Raw genomic sequence first — 25,991 nt, 5'->3', positions numbered from 1 at the left:
AGCAAAGGTGGGTATTCAGAAGAGTATGCAGTATCTGAGGAATGGTGAATCTTAAAACTGTTTTGTTAACCACCCTAATTTTCCTTGTGTTTTGTTCTTCAGGTACGGATACATCTGCAAATAACCACGATAAAATACCTTCCTGTAAAGATGGTAGAAGAACACGGACCTCTAACAGAAGAAGCGTAAGTGTTTCTATTTGGCACAATGTTTTTTTTATTATTTTATTTTGCATTAGATTTTTTCTTTTTTCGTGATTGATTATGGGTAAAATCTTGGCTTGAATGGTGTTATTAAGAGCTAATACTTTATCCTACCTAGCATGTCACCCAGGTAATGATGTTTCCTGTTTTGGTTTTAATTAATTCTATTAGAAGAAAAATCCAATAAAACAAGAAGCTTTCAGAGTTTCTGTTAATGTGGAAGATAATCTGTTTGAAAATCTTTTTTGAAATCTGTGTGGTTTTATGGATTTTGTTGAGGTACAAAGTGGAGAAGAGTAACATATAATAAGCAGAGCTAGAAAATGGCATAAATATGATCTTTTTTTAAAACTATACTTTGTTTTGTGTGGTTTTTTTAAGATAGGGTTTCAATTATTTTCAGTATGAGCCTAATTTTCATTGAGTGCATATTTTTTGGTATTTTATTAAATTACATAAAATTGGATTTTTGTCTATAGCATCATAGTGCATAAATATATGCACTGTGTTATATGTTATAGGGTTTCTGGCTGACATTGTTAGATGATATACCCAGAATTCAAACTTAGATCATCTAATAGTTCATGATTGTTTTTCATATAGCTCAACTGCAAGCAGTTAGGTGCTAACTTGTAGATGCTCAATAAATATTTTGGCGAATGACTAAATCAACTAATACTTCAAGTTTTTTTTTGTATGATAATTGGGCAAAGTGCTTATGCTTCTGGGTCCATGTTTGGTAGATCAGAAATTAGTAATTACTGTTTCCCTCAGGCGAGGTTGAATTGGTTAAAATATATCTAATGGGATTTGTGAATTTAGAGGAAAATATAAGAATAGTAGAAGAGCATGGGAAAGAAAATAAATGTGAGAGAACATGCATTAAAATGTAACTTCTTGCATTGTATGGTATTCCTACTTTAAATTTTCTTTATAGCAATTGATCAGTTTTGCAGAAGATAGTGTTTGCAACTTACTTAATACAGAAGCTCAGCCTTGCCAAGAAAAGAAAATCAAGAGGAGGAAATCCCAAGAAAGCAAGTGCACAGACAGAGTACGTCCTAAAAAGAATCCGGTGAGTGTGTGTCCAAGATTTATTACAGAGTAGAAATGGTGCATTTCTTTGTTCTGTGGTTGGGGAAATATGGAAACAAAATTTTTGGTTTTTTAGTTAACATTAGACCAAGAGTATTAAAATCATCTTATCTTAAAATAGTAAGGGCCATAAGAGATTATATACTCAACTAGAGGCCCGGTGCATGAAATTTGTGCACGGGTGGAGGGTGTCCCTCAGCTCAGCCTGCACCCTCTCCAGTCTGGACTGCTGGCTCCCAACTGCTCACCTGCCTGCCTTCCTGCCTGCCTGATTGCCCCTAACCACTTCTGCTTGCCAGCCTGATCACCCCCTAACCACTCCCATGCCAGCCTGATAGATGCCTAACTGCCCTCCCCTGCCGACCCAGTCACCCCCCAACTGCCCTCCCCTGCCGGCCTGGTCCCCCTCAACTGCCCTCCCCTGCAGGCCTGGTCCCCCCAGTGCCCTCCCCTACAGGCTTGGTTGCCCCCAACTGCCCTCCCCTGCAGGCCTGGTCCCCCCAACTACCCTCCCTGCAGGCCTGGTCCCCCGCAACTGCCCTTCCCTGCCGACACAGTTGCCCCTAAGTGCCCTCCCCTGCCAGCCTGGTTGCCCCTAACTGCCCTCCCCTGCCGGCCCGGTCGCCCCCAACTGCCCTCCCCTGCAGTCCTGGTCGCCCCCAACTGCCCTCCTCTGCTGGCCCGGACGCCCCTAACTGCCCTCCCCTTCAGGCCTGGTTCCCCCCAGTTGCCCTCCCCTGCAGGCCTGGTCCCCCTCAACTGCCCTCCCCTGCAGTCCTGGTCGCCCCCAACTGCCCTCCTCTGATGGCCCGGTCGCCCCTAACTGCCCTCCCCTTCTAGCCCGGTTCCCCCCAATTGCCCTCCCCTGCAGGCCCGGTCCCCCTCGACTGCCCTCCCCTGCAGGCCCGGTCGCCCCTAACTGCCCTCCCCTGCAGTCCTGGTCGCCCCCAACTGCCCTCCTCTGCTGGCCCGGTCGCCCCTAACTGCCCTCCCCTTCTAGCCCGGTTCCCCCCCAATTGCCCTCCCCTGCAGGCCCGATCCCCCTCAACTGCCCTCCCCTGCAGGCCCGTCGCCCCCAACTGCCTTCCCCAGCCGGCCTGGTCGCCCCTAACAGCCCTCCCCTGCCGGCCTGGTTGCCCCTAACTGCCCTCCCCTGCAGGCCTGGTCTCCCCCCAGCTGCGCTCCCTCCTCTGCCAGCCTGGTCGCCCCCTAACTGCCCTCCCCTGCTGGCCTGGTCACCCCTACTGCCCTCCCCTGCCTGCTATCTTGTGGTGGCCATCTTGTGACCACATGGGGGTGGCCATCTTGTACAAGGGTGTGACGGTCAGTTTGCATATTACCTCTTTACTATATAGGATTCTTTATTACCCAAGGGCCTCTTTGCATCTTCTTTCTTGTGTTGGATAAATCCAGCACAGCGAGTCATTGCACTCAAATGTTAAATCAGTTCTTATTTCTGAATCTAATCTAACCTGATCCTATTTGGGGAATCCTTTAACTTTCTGGACAGGGATGAGTGCATCCTCTGCACTGGTTTGACCTTGTTTCTGCCAGTGGCTGGATTGCTTCCCCACATTGAAGGAAGAGTTTAGGAACTAGCACTGAGTCAGTGTGTCAAGGCCTAGCCTGACTCAGATGCCTTCACCCTCTTTTGTGTATGGTATAACCGATCCTAGCACCTTAACCCAGTTACTTGTCCCTCTCCCCTTCACTGATCTACATCTTCCTCTGCCATATCCCCAAGCTTGTTTATATCCAAGCCCCTCTCACTTTTAATAATATACATTTACTAGAGGCCCAGTGCATGATTGAAAAAGTGGGGGAGCTGGGTGCCTGTCCGCTGGTGCACCAGGCCTTTCAGAAGCCTCCGGCTCGGCGGAAGCTTCTGAAAGGCCTGGTGCCGGAGCAGACAGGCACCCAGCTCCCCCACTTTTGATGGTCCGCGGCCGCTGAGGGGGGCCACCCTGCTGTTGAGAGGCGCAGGGGGTGGGACTCCCGCCCCCTGCGCCTCTCAACGGCTGCTGAGAGGGGCTGCCGCGGACACCTGGCTACCCTGCCGTTGAGAGGCGCAGCTGGGTTTCCGCAGCTGGGTTTCCACAGCAGGCCCCCTCAGCGGCCGCGGATCTGGCTGTTGAGAGGCACAGGGGGCGGGAGTCCCACCCCCTGCGCCTCTCAACAGCAGGGTAGCCCCCCCTCTGACAGCAGATCCATGCCTCTCAATGGCCGGATAGGCCACCCCGAGTCCCGCCCCCCAGCCTCCCGCCTCCCAATCGTGGGCGTAGCGGAGTGATGGTAATTTACATGTTACTCTATTATTAGATAGGATATGTCTTACTCTCCAATCCCAGCCTTATATCCATTCTTGTTCAGACTCCCTTACTGATATCCCTCTGCTGGTACTAATAATCTTCTGGCCCCTTTGTTTACTCTTAACCTTCAGATTCCCCTTAATTTCCCATGTTTCCTTATTTATTCTAAACCATGTGAACCGTTTTCAACCACTCTTGTTAGTAACTTCAGCTCTGCATCCCTTTCATTCCATGTCCACTCTGGACTAATCTAACCAGGATCCCCTCTCCCATCTAACATCGCTCCTGGAGAGACACACAGATGCTTCTGCAAATCCAGTTCCACATATTATCTGATGTTTGGTCTTATTCTCTACCACTTCGCCACTTCACTTTATTTTTCCAGTGCATCCGTTGAGGTCTTGCTCTCACCATCTCAGCAACATTCAGCATCATTGAGAACATTCTTACAGTCTATGTTAAAGGTTTATTTTCTTCCACCTATCCTTAGATGTTTCTGTTACCCAGAGTTCTACTCTTTGCCCTTCCAAATTTTGTATTTTCTGGGTGATTTCATATGCAGCATGGTTGGTTGATAACTCCCAAATCGTTCTGATCTATAAACATTAAGTTCCACTGCCTACTAGACATCTCTTCTTAAATCATCCTACAAACACCTAAAAAAATTAACATTTCAAAACTAACAGACTCTTCAATTTCATCCCAACACACACCTACCTAAAACAGTCAGTAAACTTTTATGCTTCATAAAACAAAAACTGCCTCCTTTCTTGGTTTAAACATGGCACAATCACCCCAAAGTCAGGAAAACCAGAAGAAACTGAATGTTTTCCTGGTTCAGTCACTTTTTTAGGTCATGGATTCCTTTGAAAGATCCCTTTGCTGAAAAAAAAAATACACGTACTTTTTTTGTTCTGTTTTTTAATCCTCACCTGAGGATATTTTTCCATTGATTTTTAGAGAGAGTGGAAGAGAGAGGGAAAGATAGAGAAAAACATCTATGTGAGAGAAACACATTGATTGGTTGCCTCCTGCACACGCCCCGACCAGGGCCCAAGACTGAGGTACAGGAGGAGCCTGTAACTGAGGTACATGCCCTTGACCAGAATTGAAGCTAGGACCCTTGTGTTCTGCAGGCCTACGCTCTATCCACTGAGCCAAACCGGCTAGGGCAGTATACATAGGTTTAAAAATAGCATTCATCTTATTGCATTAAATATTAGTATTCCTCATACTCTAAAAAACACTGTTTCAAAGAATGTATATCTACTTCTTTAATAAAATCAGTAGCCAGAAAGTTCAAGAAGGGTTGAGCATTAAGTTTTGTTCCAAGGACTCCACTGCATCAAAAAATTGATGTAATAAGAGGGATAGGTTTAGAATAGCACTGAAAGGGGAAGGAAATGAGGAGGGATATTAAGCAACAGATGACAGCCTTCAATGAATTTCTGGAGGACAAAGCAGATGGGAGCATGTTGACAGATAAAAGGTGGAAAGATTTACAGCCCAGAATGTGCTAGGAAGGAGCTAGAGAGGCGCTGGGAATCCCAAGAGACTGGGCCCAGTATTGGCAGGTACAATGGATGGTGAGAGTGAGAAGTGGTAGTGAAAAACAGATTAATTGAAGTCCTTTATGTGAAACAATTTGCACCAGTTGGCACCCCACCCCCATCTCCCACCCTGAAGCTCAGAACAGATGTTGTCATCTAGGTTAAAGCCTTCATTCTGGCATTTGGAAAAGCCTGCAGTTGACACTCCTCATTCTCCCTGTCCCACACAGAGTCCCTAGTGGAATTACCATGCAGGAAAGAGACTGAGCTGGAAAGCAGAGGAAACCCATACCAATTTCCAGTCTTCTCCTATGCAAGAATCAGACAACTAAATAGAACCCAGAACATGAAAGACCAATTTTAAAAAACTGACCCCAGAAAGAAATGTTATTCAGAGAATGGAAGGAAATATTATTTAAAAAGCAAATGTTCTAATATCCTCACATTTAAGAAAGTATATACTGAAATTTAAGAAAGTATAAAACTATGAAGGGAGATGCTATGAAAAGGGAGCAGAGAAAAAGTATTTGCAAAAATACAAAATTTAGTAGTTGGACTATAGAATAAAATGAAGGAAAGTCTCCCAGAAGGAAGAGCAAAGGAGAGATAGACTAGTAATGAGATGGAAGACCAGTCTAGGAGACTTCATGGGAATCTCAGAACAAGAAAGTAACCTGGAAGAAATTGTCAAAATAAAAGAAGAGGATTTCTTTGAACTGAAGAAAGGAATGAAAAAAAAAAAAAAAAAAAAGTCAGCACTTTGACAAATCATTGTGAAATTGAACAATAAAAATAAGGAGAAAAGTGGACTTTTCCTACCAGGAAACAATAATCAGAGTGGTACCAAGCTTCACTGCACTCTGAATTCTGAGAGATAATTCAACAGGACATTTAAAGCTGTGAAATAAACTTAATTTCAGCCCAATATTCTAAACCCAGCCAAATTTAATTAAGTGTGAAAGAAAAAATAGATTGGACATTTCAAGGACTTTGGAAGTTTTTCTTTGGGTATTTCTGGAGGTGCTGCTTAGCAAAATGAAGTAAGCTTGAGACTTCAGGACTCCGTGGATCTAATAATACAGGAGAGCCATGGAAGGAAAATCTCTGATTTAGCCTTTTAGCCAGCCCAGGAGAGCAGCCACTCCAAATTTGTGCAAGAGAAAAAGGTGCTCTGGGAAGTAGGTCTCTGGAGGGAAAAACAAAGGACCTGTGATTGAGAAAATGGAAAGTGTACCATATGATAAAAAGAAAGGTAGTTTTATGTCATTTCAAATAAAAGTTTGTGTATAAAAGTTTTGGAGCAAATATCATTTCAATCAAGGAAGTGTGAGGAAAAGTATAATTGATAGTGCTTGAAATCAACTACAGGGGGCACCAGAGGAAAGAAATATGATCTCTGTCCTTGACAGAACAATGGAAAATGTTTATACAGTCGTAATAATGTAGATGCAGTTTGTTTTCAACTAAGGGCAAAGTTTTAACAACTTGATTGTGTATAAGATGATCTAAGTGCAGGTAAGAGCAGAAGGTGGAAGTAGGTACAAAGGATGGAGGTGAAGGTATTAACACTAACGGTTCTAGAGCCAGATAACCTGGGTTCTGAATCCTGCTGCTTCCTAGCACTGGCACTGTGGGCAAGATTCTTGATTCTTCTCTTGGTTTTAAAATGGAGCTGTTTTACTTATTTTATAAGCTTACTAGAGGCCTAGTTTATGAAATTCATGCACTGGGGGGTGAGGTGGGGTAGGGGGTGTCCCTAGCCCAGCCTGCACCCTCTCCAATCTGGGACATCCCTCTCACAATCCGGGACTGCTGGCTCCTAACCACTTGCCTGCCTGGCTGCCTGATTGCCCCTAACCACTCTGCCTGCCAGCCTGATAGCCCCCTAACTGCTCCCCTGCCGGCCTGGTTGACACCTAACTGCTCCCCTGCCATCCTGGTCGCCCCCAACTGCCCTCCCCTGCAGGCCTGGTTGCCCCCAACTGCCCTCCCCTGCCGGCCATCTTGTGACAATGTGGGGGTGGCCATCTTGTGATGACATGGGGTGGCCATATTGTGAGGATGTGGGGGCAGCCATCTTGGGGCGGCCATCTTGTGATGCGAGGGTGTGGGGTCAATTTGCATATTACTCTTTATTATATAGGAGGGTGAATAGTAAATGAGTTAATACGTGTAAAACACTTAGAACAATGCCTGGCCATAGTAAGCACTATGGCTGTTATAATTATCATCTTACAAATTAGGAGTTTAAGATGTTTTTTAAAAGATGTAAAGAAATACAAATGTAAATTCAAAGGTAACCAATGAAAGAACCAAATTAACAAGGAAGAGGAAGATTTAAGTGAGAAATAGCCTCATCTTTCATGGCACAGATTAGTGGAGATTTACACTATGTTGTATGTTTGAAGTATTCTAAGAGAATAGATATTACACACACACACATAAAAGTGGTAACTGCTAACTATGTGAGGGGATGGATGTGTTTATTGATTGTGGTAATCATGATCTTCAATTTATATCAAACATAGAGGATTAAGATCACTAATATTAAAAAAGTGTCTAAATTGAATAAAAAGTTAACTAGAGAAAAATGTCCAAGAGATATTCTTTGTCTCCCCATTTTTGCTGTTTCTTTGTAATTGTTTCTATGTATTAGGTCCGTGGTCGGCAAACTGCAGCTCGCAAGCCACATGCGGCTCTTTGGCCCCTTGAGTGTGGCTCTTCCACAAAATACCACGGCCTGGGCGAGTCTATTTTGAAGAAGTGGCATTAGAAGAAGTTTAAGTTTAAAAAATTTGGCTCTCAAAAGAAATTTCAGTCGTACTGTTGATATTTGGCTCTGTTGACTAAGGAGTTTGCCGACCACTATATTAGGTCAAACTGTTCTGCAATCCAGATTTTTTTAATTGGTCTTATGTGGTAGATGTTTTGTAGGACCCAGTGGTGCAGTCTCTCAGGTCTTCTGGGCTGGGTGTTCTAGGGACACCCCCTACTTGAGATATTTGGGTTCTCCTGATGTAGCTGGGTCTTAAATTTTATTGTCCCGTTTGTGGATGGAGTCTCCTCTCAGGGTATCTGATTATGTGGCTTGTATGCTGCCAACCATTGTGGAGGCGCTGACTGAACAGCACAAAATACAACATGACAAGACACGACATAGGAGAAATAGAACACGAATGTATACAAGACACCTATAATCCCAATAAAAGTGACCGCAAGAATGATAGCGAGAAAAAAAAAAGAAAGAATAGGGAGAAAACACAATAAAACAAATAAACCAAATAGCACAAAAACAGAGAAGGGGGGGAGGGGATGGGCAGAATCTGTAGATGCAGAGCTTAAATAGAGAAAATAAGGTTAAGGAATTGGATGAATAGGTGAAGGACCATGGTTTAGAATAGCGGGAGAAAAGAAATGAGGAAGACAAGAAGAAAAAATAAAAAATAATTTTTTGAAAAAGGAATTAGAGGAAAGAGCAGATACGCCTAAATTTAGGAAGTGAATTTAAAAATATTAGAAGAGCAAGAGAAGAAAGAAAAAAATTGAGTAGTGAAGAAAAAGAAAAGAATGGGAAGTAGAGTAGGAGCAGGGAAGAAGAAATTAGATATATTGAAAGGGCAGAGCAGGACAGCACAAAATGTACTGTACCCTCCATCCTGTGTAACTATGTATATGACTCCTTTTTCTTAGAAAACCGTGAGAATGTAACAGTTGCATAAACCTGCCAATAGGAATATAAAGAAGTAGACTCAGTCCAAATTAGGCAAGCTGTAACCAGACCCCTGACCCTGCCCCCTGACCAATCAACGGGGCCACGAACGTTCCCCCGCCCACTGCTTTGGACCCCCTTTAAAGCCTTTGTTCTCCCAAGGCTCCTCCTCCTCTCCCCACCTCGCCGCTGCGCTAGTGTGTGTGTGTGTGTGTGTGTGTGTGTGTGTGTGTGTGTGTGTGTGTGTGTGTGTGTGTGATGGAGCTCAAGCTAGCTTGAATACAGACTCTTTGCTTTTGCATGGGACTCGTCTTTCTCCCTGGTGGTTTTTCTTGGGGACCCCGAATTCTGGGCATAACAATATGAATAAACCATCAGAGACTAAAATAATAACAGATTAATAAAGCAGATAAAGAGATCCATTTTTAAAAAGGGGACAAAAGAAAGAAAAGAGAAAAACTAAGATGGAAAGGCCAAAAAAAAAAAATGGGAGGAAAAAAAGTGAAGAAAAAGGTGCAAAAAAATAAGGTAAAAAAAAAATTTAAAACAATAATTAAAAAGTGAAGTGTCATTTGCTTCAGCCGAGTAGTAATGCCCCGTGGGAGCTGGGTGAGGACCCCACTCTTCTGTTCTGTCTGCCAGTTCTGGGCTCCCTGTTAGGTACTTAGGTTCTGGCCACTGTCAGGCAGTGTCCTTTGGCTTTTAGCACCCTGCTTGAAGCTCTAAGCCAGTGGTCGGCAAACTGCGGCTCGCGAGCCATATGTGGCTCTTTGGCCCCTTGAGTGTGGCTCTTCCACAAAACACCATGTGCGGGCGTGCACGTACAGTGCAATTGAAACTTCGTGGCCCATGCGCAGAAGTCGGTTTTCGGCTCAAAAGAAATTTCAATCGTTGTACTGTTGATATTTGGCTCTGTTCACTAATGAGTTTGCCGACCACTGGTTTAGAAGCTTAAGAACGTCCTAATGCAGGACTCCTGGCCACGTCTCCCTGCCCTGCTTACTCTCAGCCTCTCCTCAGGCACCTCAAGTCTGTGCCTCTCTCCCTGCGCCAAAGCCTCGGGTGAGTGATTGCAATAGAAAAATTCTGTGTTCTGGGTTTATAGAATAAAAGCAAAGATAAAACCAAACCAAAACAATAAGGAAACTGCAGTCCCCCCCACCGCCCCCCACCCCAGCACCGCGCTGCTCCTTGCTCAGGCTGCTTTCGTGGCTGTGGTCTTGGGTCCAGATTCCTTGGCAGCCAGCAGCCCTGTGACTTTTCCTTTTCACAGTTGGATATTATGCCTGTCGCCAAGGGACGAGGCTTCCTCCTCACCCTCTCTGCCCGCCGCCCCTCTCAAGCCCACATCCCTGTTCCTAAGCTCTCCAGACCTCTGCCCTTCCTTGTTGTAAATTGTCTCCTCAGCTGTGACTAATACGTTAATTCCGGGTGGATGTTCTCTGGTTTAGTTGTATTTCTAGTCTGGCCTCCAGACTAGATGCCTATTCAGCTGCTATTTCTCTCTCTCCAAGAGATATTCTTTAAAGTTCACAAGATTGAAATGAAAATGGTCCTTAAACGTGAGAAATATGTTTGTGGAGTTTTTCACCATAAGGAGAACTCCATTAAGATGCCATTTCTTATCAAAGATTAGGGGAAATCCAAATGTTTGATAGCACACTCTGTTGGTACGGTTAGTTGGTAAACAGGCATGCTCATACCTTTTCTGGTAATGCATCTCTGTGGAGGGCAATTTGGCAGTATCAAGCCAAATTAAATATTCATTTGCCTTTTGACCCAGTAATCCCATTTCTAGGAATTCATCACAAAGAGCCAGTGACAAATAGGCCTTGTACAAAGTTATTTATTGCAGCACTCTGTAATGCCAAAGACTGAAAACGAACCAAATGTCTGTCAGTATAAGACTGGTGAGTAAACAATGGTGTGTTCACAAAGTGAGGATTTTGTAAGCTATAGAAAGTAGTGAAAAAAAATTCCAAATGCTACAATGGAATGATGCGAGGAGTTATTCACTGTTCAGTGAAATAAATTGTAAAATGATGTGTATCGTAAGCTACCTATTAAGGGGTGAACTGTGTTCCCCAGAATTCTTAGGTAGAAGCCCTAACCCCCACTACCTCAGAATGTGACTGTTTGAAAATAGAGCCTTTAAAGGGATAATTAGGTAAAAATGAAGCCCATGGTATGGTCCCTAATCCATTCGAACTGGTGTCCCTTTAAGAAGACATAAAAGACACCAGGGGCAGGCAGGCAGGTAGAAGACCATGTGATGGGGCAGCAGGAGGGCAACTGTCTGTTCAATAATTAGAGGCCTCAGAGGAAACCAACCCTACCGGCACCTTGATCTTGGACTTTGAGCTTCCAGAACTGTGAGAAATAACATTGTTTAAGCCAGCTTTCGCCAACCAGTGGTCTGCACACTACTGGTAGTCCGTGAGGTCCAAAACGTTGGCGACCGCTGGTTTAAGCCACCCAGTCTGGTATTTGTTATGGCACTTAATATGGAAAACTAATATACTACCTTTTTATCTAAGAGGGAACATTAAAAAATAATATAAGTATGTGTATATATATGAACACACAAAATCTTTTAATTAAAAAAGTTGGAGAATAAGGCAAAAACAACTAGTGACGTATAGGGAGAGGTGACTAGAGGGGGAATAGGAAGAAATGAGGCTAGACTTCTTGAATGTTTTACCTTTTGGCATGTAAGTGTTCTAACTATCAAACAAAATTAAGTTTAGGAAAAAGAACATTGCCTAAAATTTGAAAACAAAATGAAACAAATTAATTGTATATGTCAAGTTGGTGGCTTAATCTTACAAAGAATTTTTTTAAACTTAGAAATTTGACAAATCCTGTGGGATAGATCCTAAATACAAAAATAACTGCAAAGAAGGCTTAAACAGTATGAAGCACTCATATTGACAGGGGAATTAAATCTAGAATAAAGAAAATAAGCAGCTCTTTAACTGTCATTATGTATCAAGACTTTTCACTATGAGACAAAAACATTTCAGAACCTTGCTAGACAAAATTTGAGTGGGAAATATCAATATGAACTGATATTTTTTCCTTTAAAATTATGAGAAAAAAATTTTTTTAATGTATTGGTTTCAGGTATACAGCTTAGTGGTTAGATAATCATATACTTTACATAGTCTTCCCCCGATATTTCCAGTACCCCAACTGGCACCATTTTCTTTCTCTATTGATGAAGCTTAGGAGTGAGCATCTCTGGTACCTAGATTGCTATCTCTAAGTACCATTTTCACAGAGTTCCTTAGTGAAACAACTGCTTTCAGATTTACAGCAGATACAGGAAATGAACTCAGCTCTGTCCCAGTGTGCAAGCAAGGAAGCTTAAACTGCTGGGACCTTGTTAGAGGCCACAAACCAGCAAGAAGGGGTGACCACTGACCAAAAGTGGGACAGTTTGACCATCAGAAATAGTGATTGTAAGAGATTGAAACACAAACATCAAATAATGAAAAAAATCGTTAAGTTCATAATAATTAAAAATTTAACAAAACTTGAAGGCCACTTCAGCTGTCTCAGACATCAACTAATTTTTCTAAAAATTAGAAAATAAAGTTTGAGCTCTATTTCAAGTAAATAATTGATGAGGCATTTTCACTAATAAGTAAAAACATACTCATGAAAGCTGTTGAATGTTAGGTGGAAGGTAATAGGGAAGCAGGATGGCTGGATGAGACTGAACACCGGAGCCCTGGTTATTCATTACACCACAGAAGGGGTAAAAGTGGGTCTCCTGATGCAGTAAGGAAGTATACAGTCATCTGTGAAATGCACTTTCCAAAAAAAAAGAAATTGGCTTATGCTGGGGATAGATGCCTCAGTTTATTCACCAAATAAATGGCAAGAGGAGAAAGTTAAGGAACCAAAGATTTAAAGAGATCTAGCAACCAAATGGAATGTGTGGAGACCTTATTGGTGTCCCGCTTTGAATAATTCTAAAAAGATGTTTATGGACCAATTGGAGTACTTTGAACTCTGACAATATTAGGGAAAGTTGCTGTCATTATGGTTTTTGTATGGTTAGATGTTACATTTTGAGATAATTTTAAAAATGCATGCTGTTGTAAGAAGAATTAGAAAGATCCCAAGTACGCTCTACCTAGTTTTTCCCAATGGTACTGGTGACATCTTGCAGAACTGTTATACAATATCACAGTGGTACATTATCAAAATAGAGTCAAGATAAGGGCATTTTGTTGCTGCAAACCTCTCTTCTTGTCCTTTTGTAGCTATATTCACTTCCCATTCCTACCCCCCTCGCCCAACAACCCTTGGCAACCACTAATCTGTTATCCATATTTTTCATTTGTCATTTTAAGGTTATTTAAATGAAATCACACATTATGTAACCTTTTGGGACTGGCTTTTTTCACTCAGCATAATTCACTGGAAATTGGTCCAGGGTTTTGGGTGTGTTGTTATTTTTAAAAAGAGATATACTAGTGTGTGTGTGTGTGTGTGTGTGTAGATATATAGATATATATATCTATATAGATATATACATGAAGATATAAATAAATATAAAGATGTGTGTGTATATATAAATAAAACAAGTGATTACATTGTATGACTTAAACTTACATGATGTTATATGTCATATCTCAAGAAAGCTGGAGAAAAATTAAACTTCATAGTAAAAGGCAAAAAATCAATAGAATACAATGTCAGGTAATAAAATGTTTCATTTTATTGTGGAAAAAGGGAGCCCTTACCTCTTAGAGATATATAGGATTTTCAGATAAAATGATTTGCTTTTGGGGGAGTGTTTATAAATGAATTTTGATTTCTATACATTAGTGATTGTTGACAATAGTTGATAGGTACATGGGGTTCAATATACTGTTCTATTTTTTGTGTGCCCAACATTTTCCTTTATAAAAAGTTAAAAATATAGCAATATGAGCCCCTTAGTTAAGGGATGGAGCTACCTACAGAACTAAAAATGGAACTAGTAAGCAAGCAGCAAGGGTAGGGAAGTGTATGCTTTTATCATAAGCTTTCCTGTACAATTTGATTTGTTGCCAAGTCTTAATGGTGCAAATAAAAGTCTTAATGGTGCAAATAAAAGATAAGCCCTTACTTCTGGTGCATGACCTCCTTCACTGTATGAAAAGAAATAATGGTGATTCTGGAGGAAATGGAATCACTTTAGGGATAATACTTTCTGTTGTCCTTTGCTCCAAGTCATGAACCACTTCTCGATCACATGGCTTCCCTAGGATTCCAGTTAGAAGTGGCTTTTTGTTTTTTGCAGTATAAGCAAGGCTTTTTTGTATTGGCTTAAATTCAAATTTTGTTAAAGTTCTTGCCTTTGCAGATGAAACCTCCTTAAGGATAATATAGATGTATTTTCATGGCAGGCCACAGGGGCTTTCATCTTTGCTTTTTGGTTGGTGTACTTCCATTGGCCGTGACCATGAAAAAACAGAATACTCGTCTTTCACCATGTTTGGCAAATTTTATGAATGAAACAAAGGTTTTCAAAATTCCGCTAAAAGTGGATTTTCTCTCCATATGAATCAGAAACTATTCTAGAAGTTATAATATTGACCATAGTATATTAGCTGAACATGTAGGGATCGTGTCACACAGTAATACTAAGAGCACGATTTTTAAAAAATATATATTTTTATTGCTTTCAGAGAGGAAGGATGAGGGAGAGAGATAGAAACATCAATGATGAGTGAGACACATCGATTGGTTGCCTCCTGCACGCACCCCGACCAGGGCCAGGGATCCAGCCTGCAACCTAGGTACGTGTCCTTGACCAGAATCGAACCTGGGACCCTTCAGTCCGCAGGTTGATGCTCTATCCACTGAGCCAAACTGGCTAGGGCAAGAGCATAATTTTTGATGTTAAAAATATTTCCCCCATATCAACCTCACACCTAAGTAAACTTATTTAATACTAGTTCTATTGTGATTTCCATTTTGCAGATGAGTTCAAAATGAGGTACAGAGAGGTGAGGTAACTTGCCTAAGGTTTTAAAGCAGAGTCAGGATTTGAACAGAAGGCTTCTGGCACCAGAGGCCAAATACTTGCTTTTGCAGCTCATCTATAGAGCCCGCATCCATTGACTAGGCTATTATTTCCTCAACTGTCACATGGAAGTGAACAGAAATTCCCTGAAAATAAAAAGTGTCATGAAAACATATTTAACCCAGCATTTTCCTAATGTATGGAGACGTTATTTATACTGAGGATTTCTCAGAGAATTTAATGTTAAATGTATATTGTACATCACCAAGAGGAACATTTATCTTCTGTTCTATAATTATTTTCCCATGGAATGTTTTGTTTTACAGGCTATCAGTAGATATCTCAAGGAACATACAGTTCTGGGCTATTTACATACTCTTGAAAATCATTCACTATTTCCCAACATTCATTTATATGATCTTTCTTAAATGTAACTTCAGATGTTGTTTAATCTCTGAATCACCATGCAATGGGACCTTGTTAGCTTTATCTGCCATCTCTACGTGGGCCCACCCACAATACACTGCTGCTTGCAGCTCTTCGTCTGTGCTGCCTCACATGGTGCTCTTGTGAATGCCTTTCTCTTCCCTTTGTTTCTTTTTGTTTGTTTTTTAATCTTTTTAAAAATATATATTTTTTTTATTGATTTCAGAGAGAGGAAGGAAGAGGGAGAGAGAGGCAGAAACAGAAACAGCCTCCCACATGCCCCACACTGGCGATCAACCCAGACATGTGCCCCAACCAGGAATCGAACCGTGACCCTGGGTCAATGCCCAACCATTGAGCCACGCCAACTGGGCGCCCTTCTCTTCTTTTTGAAAAGCCCTTCTGTACCACTCCCATAATTGGCCAAAACAGTTCTCACTTAAGACTTAACTTAGACATTACCTTTTCTGGGGAGCCTGCCTCAAACACCTTCTATAGGCCAGGTACCCATCTTCTTGGTCTATGCAGAGTGTGTCATGATCATACGTATTATGACTACTTGTCGTTAGACCCTGAGCTCCCTAAAGACCACATCCAGCCCAACGGGCATGGCTCAGGGGTTGAGCATTAACCTGTGAACCAGGAGGTCACAGTTTGATTCCTGGTCTGGGTATATACACGGGTTGCAGCTCTATCCCCAGTGTGGGGTGTGCAGGAGGCAGCCAATCAATGATTCTCTCTCATCATTGATGGTTCTATCTCTCTCTTCCTCTCTGAAATCATACACACACACACACACACACACATACACACACACACACACACACTAGAGGCCCAGTGCATGAAATTCATGCACAGGTAGGGTCCTAGGCCTGGCGGGTGATCAGGGATGATCGTGGCCTTCTGGCTGCTGGCCGGGGCCTTCCTTCATTCCACACCACCCCCTGGTGGTCAGCGCATGTCATAGTGAGTGAGCAAACTCCAGTCTCCTGGTCAAACTCCCGAGGGGACACTTTGCATATTAGCCTTTTATATATATAGACTAGAGGCCTGGTGCACGAAATTCGTGCATGGGGGTTATCCCTCAGCCCAGCCTGCACCCTCTTTAATCTGGGACCCCCTGAGGGATGTCTGACCGCCCGTTTAGGCCTGATCCCAAAACATTTTCTCAGGTTTTAAAAAGTTGCCGAAACGGGCAGTCAGGTATCCCTTTTACAATCCAGGACTGCTGGCTCCCAACTGCTTGCCTGCTTCTGCCTGATTGCCCCCAACTGCTTCTGCCTACCAGTCTGATCAACGCGTAACTGCACCCCGGCCGGCCCAATTGCCCCTAACTGTCCTCCCCTGCAGGCTTGGTCCCCCCCAACTGCCTTCTTCTGCTGGCCTGGTCTCCCCCAACTGCCCTCCTCTGCTGGCCTGGTCACCCCTAACTGCCCTCCCTGCTTGTCTGATTGCCCACAACTGCCCTCCCCTGCAGGCCTGGTACCCCCCAACTGACCTCCCCTGCAGGCCTGGTCCCCCCCAACTGCCCTCCCCTGCAGGCCTGGTCCCCCTGCAACTGCCCTCCCTTGCTGGCCTGGTCTCCCCCAACAGCCCTCCTCTGCTGGCCTTGTCACCCCTAACTGCCCACAACTGCCCTCCCCTGCAGGCCATCTTGTGGTGGCCATCTTGTGTCCGCATGGGGGCAGCCATCTTTGACCACATGGGGGCGGCCATCTTGTGTCTTGCAGTGACGGTCAATTTGCATATTATTTTATTAGGATAACCACATCCAGTGTGTTTTGTCTCATACCTAAGAAGGTATTACCTGCACGTAGCAGTATCTCCATGAATGCTTGCGTGAATTCCATTTTCTAAGAAGCATTGTTAAAAACATGTTCCTTATCTGATTCTCTCATATATTATCACCCCAAGTATATTTCTTTTTACTCATAATACATTATTTCAATACAGTGTTTGACTTTCCCTCAAGTCTTTTCCATATGAAACTTTAACATAGGACATTAGTTCTCAGTTACTGAAATGGCAGTCAGAATTAAATTTAATACTGCATTGCAGATATTATTAAGCAGTTTTTTTAATTTTTATAGAACCCGTATGTTTTTTATCAATTATTCCCAACCTTTGCCTCTCATCTACTTGTGCTTGTTAAAGATTCATTTTATTTTGACCTATTCATTTTAATCTTGAACAAATCTTGTTTGCATCAGCTCAGCCAGCTTTGTGTTCTCTTCAAACTTGGTGTACACACCTCTTGTTTCTTCATCCAGATCTGGGGGAGAAAACGTCGTCCCCCGCCTCCCAGCCCCCACCATGGCTTGCAGTAGGTAACTCCTGAAATTAATGCTGAGTCATCCTAACTACAGCGTGGTTACAAATACCTCGTGTCTTTAGTCTGTCCAGTCTCTCTAATCTTATTTTTTACTTATCCTGAGTTTATTTTGGCAATGCTTTATGGCAGTTCAAAACGTTTTTGCTACAATTTGTTCATTGAGTTCTGCTTTATATTTTATTTGACTTTATTAAGGTACCTCACCCCCTACCCCAAATCAGTTTTCTGAAATTTAAATGAGATGAATGGTTTTAAGTGTTTCAATAGAAATTAAAGGGTCAAAATTGTATATGGTGCTATATCTTTCTCAGTTACTGTGTTTTAAAACATTTTCTCAGGTTTTAAAAAGTTGCCGAAAGAAGAAAGCAAGAAGAAAGAAAGGCGTTGAGAAGACTCTGTATGGGGAAAGAGAAATTGCGTCTAAGAAGCCACTTCTAAGTCCTATTCCTGAGCTACCTGAAGTCTATGAGATGTCGCCTTCAGTTCCATGCGTCCGCAGGAAGTTTTCAGGTCTCTTCTCTTCACCTTCTTTGTTGCTATTTCTCTTTATTTTTTCCCTTTTTCCCATTCACCATGTAAATTGTAAATAAAGAAAAAAAACAACTTTTCATCTTACCACAAGCATGTTAAGGAAGCAGCAGTGTGTAACTTTTACGTCACCTAGACCCTTTCAGACTTTGATGGAAGCTCTGGATCCTTCCCCCAAAGAAACTCATATATTTTAGGAGAAATACTTTTTTCATCCTGTTTCTTTTTCCTTTTTAAAGCATTTCATTACAGTAAAATGAATTCTGTTTGGTGGTATAGTCCGTCATTAAAAGTGAATGAGGTGATGGCTCAACACTAAATACATCTAATATGAATTAAGGACAATAGTTAAAAAATATACTTGCCCTGCATTTCAGTAGAGTTGGCCCTATTAAGCATCTTCTATAAAGCCATTTGTAAATTGAGCTTGATTACCTTGAAAGTTTTGTTTAAAAGCAAAGATGGAGTTACTAAATATTCTAGTTAGATAAAAATTGAAGTTGCATCTGCTTTGTAATGCCAGGGTTTTAAATTAACAAAACTTGCTACAAATAATAAGAGTATGTGTTCATTTGTGTTAATTTTGTATAGAATCATTTTTAAAATACCTACCTTTGTCAGTCATCCAATATTTTTAGTCTGCATTCCTTTTACAACATACCATATAGGATTTATAACAGATTCAAGGATGAATATGGAACATGCCACTTTAAACTCTTGGCTTCTGCCTCCTTTTTAATTTCGGGAAAGCACAAAAGTTTAAACACAGGACCATCCAGTCACACACAGGCTCCTCCAGCCCCAGGCAGCTCCTCCAGCCCTGGGCACCTGCAGGGCAGCGTTCTCCTGTCCCAGCCTTTCAGGTGGTTTGTCTTGGGACAGGGGGTGGCCAAATGCTGCTCTCCTTATGATTTAGCTGAGCCTGCTGCCTTTCCAGGAAAACTGTTCACATTACACCTTCCCACCTGGTTTATAGTGATCTGCCTGCCTACGTTCCCTGCAAATTGCGGTCCCCTTGAGACTGGAAATGAAGTCTTATCCCCAGTTCCTAAGCAGTTGTTGTTTTTCTTTCAAGATGTTTAAATAATGTTAGTATTTTTTTTCTGTCTTGCATCTTGTTAGATAATTTTTTTTAATACCTGAAGCAATTTTTAAAAATCTATATATAACCAACTGTTACAAGGGTTTAAAGCAGTTCCCTCCCTCCCTCCCTCCCTCCCTCTCTCCCTCCCCTCCTTCCCCCCTCCCTCCCTCCCTCTCTCCCTTCCTCCCTCCCTACCTCCCTCCCTCCCTCCCTCCCTCCCTCCCTCCCTCCCTCCCTCCCTCCCTCCCTTCCTTCCTTCCTTCCTTCCTTCCTTCCTTCCTTCCTTCCTTCCTTCCTTCCTTCCTTCCTTCCTTTCCTCTCCATGTTTCTCTCCCTTTCTCTCATTCTCTCCCTCTCTGCCTGCCTCCATTCCTCTCGCCTACTTTTTTCTTGAGTATTTAATTTCATGAACAATACATGAGTATCCATTTTTAAAGTTGTATAAAGAGTCCAAGGGACATATTAGTGGATGGCACTGAGTGGACCCTGCCCTTTGTTAATCTCTAGCTTTACAGGACATGATTTGAAATACCCCAAACATCCTATATAATAAAAGACTAATATGCAAATTGACTGAACGGCAGAACGACCATTCGCTGTGATGTGCACTAACCACCAGGGGGCAGACGCTCAATGCAGGAGCTGCCCCTGGTGGTCAGTGTGCTCCCAAAGTGGGAGCGCTGCTCAGCCAGAAGCTGGGCTCATGGCTGGCGAGTGCGGCGGTGGTGGCGGAAGCCTCTCCCACCTCGGCAGCACTAAGGATGTCTGACTGCCAGTTTAGGCCCACTCCTCGCTTAGGGAGCGGGCCTAAGCCATCAGTCGGACATTCCCCGAGGGCTCCTGGACTGCAAGAGGGCGCAGGCCGGGCTGAGAGACAACCCCCCCACCCCCACCCGACCCCTCCCCCAAGTGCACGAATTTCGTGCACCGGTCTTTAGTGCATATATATGCCTTTCAAACAAAATTTTTTTGTAGATTTTTTTTTGTTCAGCTTATGTTATATATGTCTGCCAGTTTGATTTTGTTTAGAACATTTTTATACTCATTTGAGGTAGGGGAAGAACTAAAAGAGAAAGGATGATGACAGATAGGACAGGTACAATGTAATACTTTATACATCTTATGATTTTTTGGAAGTTTAAAACAGACTACAATATGGCACCCATTTGATTGTTAAAGTTTATTTTTATGGTTACTTTTTAATTAGATTCAAACTTATTTACATGCCCATAGATGATTTCAACTCAAATGGTGAACTTGAAGAAAGGAAGCCTCCGGAAAGAAAGAACCGTCTCCCTCAGCACTCAGACTTGAATCCAGAGTTTAATAAGCACGGTGTGTCTGAATTCTGCAGCACTCATATAAAAAGCTCCTTGTTGCTTATTAATTCCACTTTTGATCAAGATTCAAGTATAAATGCTGTAGGAATCTGTACAAGTAAAATTATTCCAAAAGCAGAAATTAAGTTGGAAAGTGAAAATGACCTAAAAACTGGGATGGAGAATGAAAACAGTCATGTTTCTTGTGCTTCTGTGACTGAAAAACCCATTGTATCACCAGATGGTCCACCATCAGCTTTTCTCATGCAGCCCCAAGAACGTTCTGCTGCTGATCAAAATGTGGAAAACCACTTTCACACGCAAGTTCCAGGTGATATAAAGTGTGAACAACAGGATGACTTCTTAAGAGCTACTGAAGGAGAACTGCAGACCAAGTATTTACTGTCTGGCTCACCAAAAGAATGCGATTATTCAGCGGCTGTCTTAATTGACAATAGAAAAGAAAAGAAAAGTCAAAGTCAGGGTGTGGGAAGAAAGTCGGCAGCAAGTAGCAGTGGTGGGAGCTGTGAAAGGAAATGTAGAAGACGACGCTCTGTGTGTTATCCTGATGGTCAGAGTTTACACTTAGAAACTGATGGAAGTCACAAACCTTCCTACAGTGTGGGCAGCTCTGTCGAAATTAGTTTGGAAAATTCTGAACTGTATAAAGATTTATCTGACTCCCTAGAGCAAACCTTTCAGAGAACAAATCGGGAAACAAAAGTCAGACGTAGCACACGGCTACAGAGAGATTTGGAAAATGAAGGACTTGTATGGATTTCGCTTCCACTTCCTTCCGCTTCCTGCCCTCCCCAAAGAACCAAAAGGAGAACAATGCATACATTTGACAGCAGAGGACTTGAAAGGATGTCCCCCAGAAGAAAAGCTGTGTCCAGACAACCACCATGTCCACTCTACTCCACATCAGAACAAGAAAACAGTGAGGGCTTAGCAGCGAATTTTCCCACTTTCCCTCAGAGAAGGAGGAAGAGCTTTTGTACATCTGCACTTGCAAACACTGAAAATACTAAGTCAAAATGCTAAACAGGAAGAACCTTCTCAGCCAGAAGGGAGAAAGCTCTCTAAAGAACATCGAGAGCATTAACCATATCGGAGAACTGGGCAGTAACTGACATCTGTGGAACTTTTGTCCAGAGAGAAGGTAACTGTCCATGCTTAAAAGATTCTTCCTGGTTCCTGTTATCTGTGCGATTTCAGTGTTTTCAAAGTTTCAAATAAAATCACTTGAGTTGAACCTACTTTTAAGTAGAAACAAGTGAATTGCTTTATCATTCAAAAAGAAAACATTCTATTAAATATGTCCTCTCCCCCCACATGGTAAATGCTTTATTAGTATTTGGCAAAAAAGGATTGTTTATAGAGCTGATAATATGTCTCTTAAGTTTCAATTCACATTAGTACATATTTACCACCTCATTACATCTGGATGAGAAGAGGGTTTTTTTTTTGAAAAAGCAAAACAAAACCAAATTGATATAATTAATGTAATGATGAAAATTGGAGGTTAATACAATGTGGAAAAGTGTTAAAGTGTTTTTATTTTAAAAATACTGCAAAAAAACTGGTTAAAAATTTTAACAATTAGAATAGATGAATTATAAAATTTGTTTCTTCTTTGGGTTAAAGTTAAGAGAAGCTTAAATGACTGTTTTATCTGTCTCAAATTAAATTTTTAATACTTATATTAAAATCAAATTTTAAACATGGAATTTTGGAAGTCTTTTAATGACCCGAATACAAGGTGGGGCAAAAGTAGGTTTACAGTTGTTCGGACAGAAAATGATACAATAATTCATAAATATTAATACAAGAATAAACTGTTTTGTGTACTCATAACTGTAAACCTGCTTTTGTCCCACCCTGTATGATAAATCTATCATTATAAAATGAAAATATAATTTGTAAATAACTAATGTGAAAGCATTTTGTAATTCAAACAGTATTCTTACGTGCTTTGTTGGGTGAGAGGTGACTATAGCAGTTTAGTTGAAGACTCATTTCCCAGATTACTCAAGTTAGTCATAGGTAATTTGGGATTTATTTTGTGGTTCTCCTTAAAGAAATTTTTTTAAAACTTATTCAAAGCGGCAGTAGGTCGCTAATTTCATTTTCAGCAAGGCATTTTCCAGCCTTGCTATCTTTATTTCACTATGTCAAGTACTGTCACTTGTCTCGGATTTTCTAGTTATGCCTCAGCCATATGGCAGTATATCTACCCTGTATCCTGTCGCCACTTTGGCAATAGCAGTTTGAAAATCTAAAGCCTTATATATCTGGAATTTGTGAAGGTGCGTAAATCATTGTATCATTGCACAATTGTCTTTGGAATCCTTTAAATCATTAAACTCTCCCTCTCCAATATAGCAGAAACCTGTTAACAAATAGGGCTCTCTATAAATAACACAACAGGGAAGAGGGCGCCTGCTGAGCGCCCATTTCCCCTCCTCCGAGAGAGACTATTTGTTACCTTCTTGGCACCAATAGGTCTGGAACTCCTGCTGGTCAAGACTAATGTATTTTACATTAACACTCAAAGTGATCCCCAATTTCTTCTGCTAAAGGGTGAATTGTTTAAAAAATTCTTTTATCTTCACACGTAAATTATTTATGGACTTTCCCCCTCTTTTATAGTTTAGTGTGGTTGGCAAATGGATACCACTGAAAACAAACCACAGAAAAAGAAAAACTAACTTCTTAGGAAGCTTTTTGGTTTTGGTAATTAAAAAAGAAAAAAACTTTCAGAAATACAAGATGTTAGAGTGTTTTGTTTTCTGTTAAATATTTGTATTTCTCCTTTGTTTAACATGAGGGTTAAAAAAAAAGATTGCTATTTTCTCCCCTTTTAATTGTATGGTGATCTATAATATCAGTTGTCTTTGACTTTTAAAAATTTCACATGCTTTGTTTTATTCCTCAAAAGTGTTCATGAGGATGAGGGAAACATTTTTGTGTGTGATTTTTTTTTTCCACTTGAATTTTCAAATATAAAGTTCTCACTTTCTAGCATCTACATTTAAAAATACAAAAACATTTTACAAGTTGTGTTGGTTTCAGTGTTTCAATGTGAATATTTTGTTGCTATTTCTAAAGAACAAATGCATTTTTCCTAAAAAGATCAGCTCTGAAAAATTAAAAAAACTTAGGTACAGTTTTATCCTTTACGTCTCATTTGAATCATAAAACTTGCAAGATTTCTGTATTTGCCATGCCTTCTTTTTTTAATGGTTTTCACTTGTGGTTTAATAAAAAACTTGGCTCCAAAGTCTTTTTTTTATTTTTTTTTACCTTTTTTACTGCTGTAACCATTGACATTTGTTTGGCCTTTGAACAACCTCTTCTCACCTTTTCCCGCTTCTGTAGATTCTTGTTTGTTCCAGAAGATGGCAGCATGACATCTGGAGTTTCTCCTGGACCCCTATCTACAGCCAGGGCCTCTTGCTGCTGCTGCGGGAACCTCCCTTTAACTCTAGTTTTTACTCATTTTTATTACAAAAGTAACATGTGGCTATTGAAAAAGTAGATGATTTTACAAGATTGAAAACTGTCTTCTCCCACCCCTGCAAGCGTCCTACAGCTTTCTTAAATGTAAACCCTGTTAACAGCCCGCACAGCTTCCAGCCCTTCCCTGTGTAAACATGACTGTGGGCTTGTTTTCTGATGGGATCACTGTACGTGCCATTCTGCAACTTGATTTTTTATTCAACAAAGTACTGAGTTCCTCAGTCTTAACATGGGGAGCCCTTTTCGTAGAATTACATAACTTTGGTATTTATAATTTAGTCATTTCCTCCCTAATGCATGCTACTTGTCTTTTTTATTGTTGTTGTTGTTGAAAATTAAGCCACACTGGGTTTGTGTGAAAATAAAAGATAAATTCCCTGAAATTAAAATGGTTATTAAGTTCTCTTTTATAAATCATACCTGGCAAAGCCCCTTTATAAAGAATTTGGCATCTTTGCCTTCTTTCTGTCTCTCATATTGTCCTGCCACTTGGCTTCCATTTTCTCCTACTGCTCCCACAGGCACTTAAGTCATAGAATTAAGGGTCAGATTTAGATTTGGCCTAAGAAGAAAAAATGATTAATAACACCTGATTCATGCTTTATATTAAAAGGGCTTTTTCTTTTTTTTTACACCAGGTTTCTTGAGGAATAATTAACCTACAATAAAGTTCACCCCTTTTGAACTTACAGTTTGAATTTTGGCAAATTCATCAAGTCCTGTAACCACTACCATAGCCAAGTAATAGAACATATTCATCACCCCAAAGGTTCTCTCCTACCTCCTTGCAGTCAGTCCCTTCTCCCTCAGCCTGGCCCCTCACAGCGTCTCCCTCACTGATAGCTATCCTTATAGTTTCGCCTTTTCCAGAATATCTCATAAATGGGATCATATCATGTAATATGTCCTTTTTAAATCTAGCATAAAGCTTTTGAAATTCATCAATGTCGCATGTCATAAGTAGTTGATTTCTGTTTATTTGCTAAGTAGTATTCCCATTTTATGGGTGTACCAGTTTGTTTATTTATTCACCAATTGATGGATATTTGGGTTGTTTCTGTTTTGTTTCGTTGTTGTCTTTTGGTTGTTCCAAATAAAGCTCCTATACACAGTCACATAAGGATATTTTTTATAGACATGTGTTTTCATTTATCTTGGGATAAATGCTTAGGAGTGGGATTCCTGGGATGTACCATTGGGTTATGTTTAACTGTTTAGCCAAGAAACCACCAAGTTTCCCGAAGGGCTGCACCGTTTTGCATGCTTACCGGCAGCACAGGTGTCCCAGGAGCTTCACCTTTTCACCAGCACCTGGTACTGGCAGTCCTTTTCGTTACAGGCATTCTAATAGGTATGCGGTGCAATAGTATCTCATTGTGGTTTTGATGTATTTTCCTAATAAACATCTTGTACTATGTTTGCCATCCTTATATTTTCTTGATTGAAGTGTCGATTCCACTGCTCATGGTTTTTGTGTGTGTGTGTGTTGTTTTTTTTTTTTTGTCTCATTATTGAGTTGAAAGAGTTCTGTGTATATTTGGATACAAGGCCTTTATTAGATATATGTCTGCAAATGTTTTTCCCCAGTCAGTGGCTAGTGTTTTTATTTTCTTAGCAGTGTCTTTTGAAGAGCAGACATAAATTTTGTTATAATCTAATTTATTCATTTTATTCTTTAATGGTTCGTGCTTTTTGTGTCTTATCCAAGAAATCTTTGCGTGACTCAAGGGCACTGAGATTTTCTCCTATGTTTTCTTATACAGGTGTTCAGTCTACGTTGAGTTAATTTTTGTATATTGTGTAAGGCAAGGGCTTTTTTTTTTTTAAATGGAAATCATTTGTTGAAAAGATTATACATTTCTCATTGAATGACATTGGCACCTTTGTTGCAA

The 25,991-nt window shown here is 41.2% G+C and overlaps 1 protein-coding gene across 1 annotated transcript in view; it reads left to right on the top strand.

The window, feature by feature from the left end:
- CDCA2 (cell division cycle associated 2) overlaps window positions 1–21,836 on the top strand; it is a 72,900-nt gene extending 51,064 nt beyond the window's left edge. Inside the window, 5 exon segments of the mRNA XM_054717207.1 lie at window positions 103–185; window positions 1,141–1,278; window positions 17,985–18,156; window positions 20,492–21,607; window positions 21,610–21,836. Of these exon segments, the coding sequence (XP_054573182.1) occupies window positions 103–185; window positions 1,141–1,278; window positions 17,985–18,156; window positions 20,492–21,607; window positions 21,610–21,710 (1,610 nt within the window). The 3' untranslated portion in view covers window positions 21,711–21,836.
- The last annotated feature ends 4,155 nt before the right edge of the window (window positions 21,837–25,991 follow it).

The sequence above is a fragment of the Eptesicus fuscus genome, chromosome 6 (genome assembly GCF_027574615.1).
Source record: "Eptesicus fuscus isolate TK198812 chromosome 6, DD_ASM_mEF_20220401, whole genome shotgun sequence".
NCBI classification, from domain to species: domain Eukaryota; kingdom Metazoa; phylum Chordata; class Mammalia; order Chiroptera; family Vespertilionidae; genus Eptesicus; species Eptesicus fuscus.
Note: the sequence above shows the minus strand (reverse complement) of the source record. Positions and strands in the feature narration are given on the sequence as shown.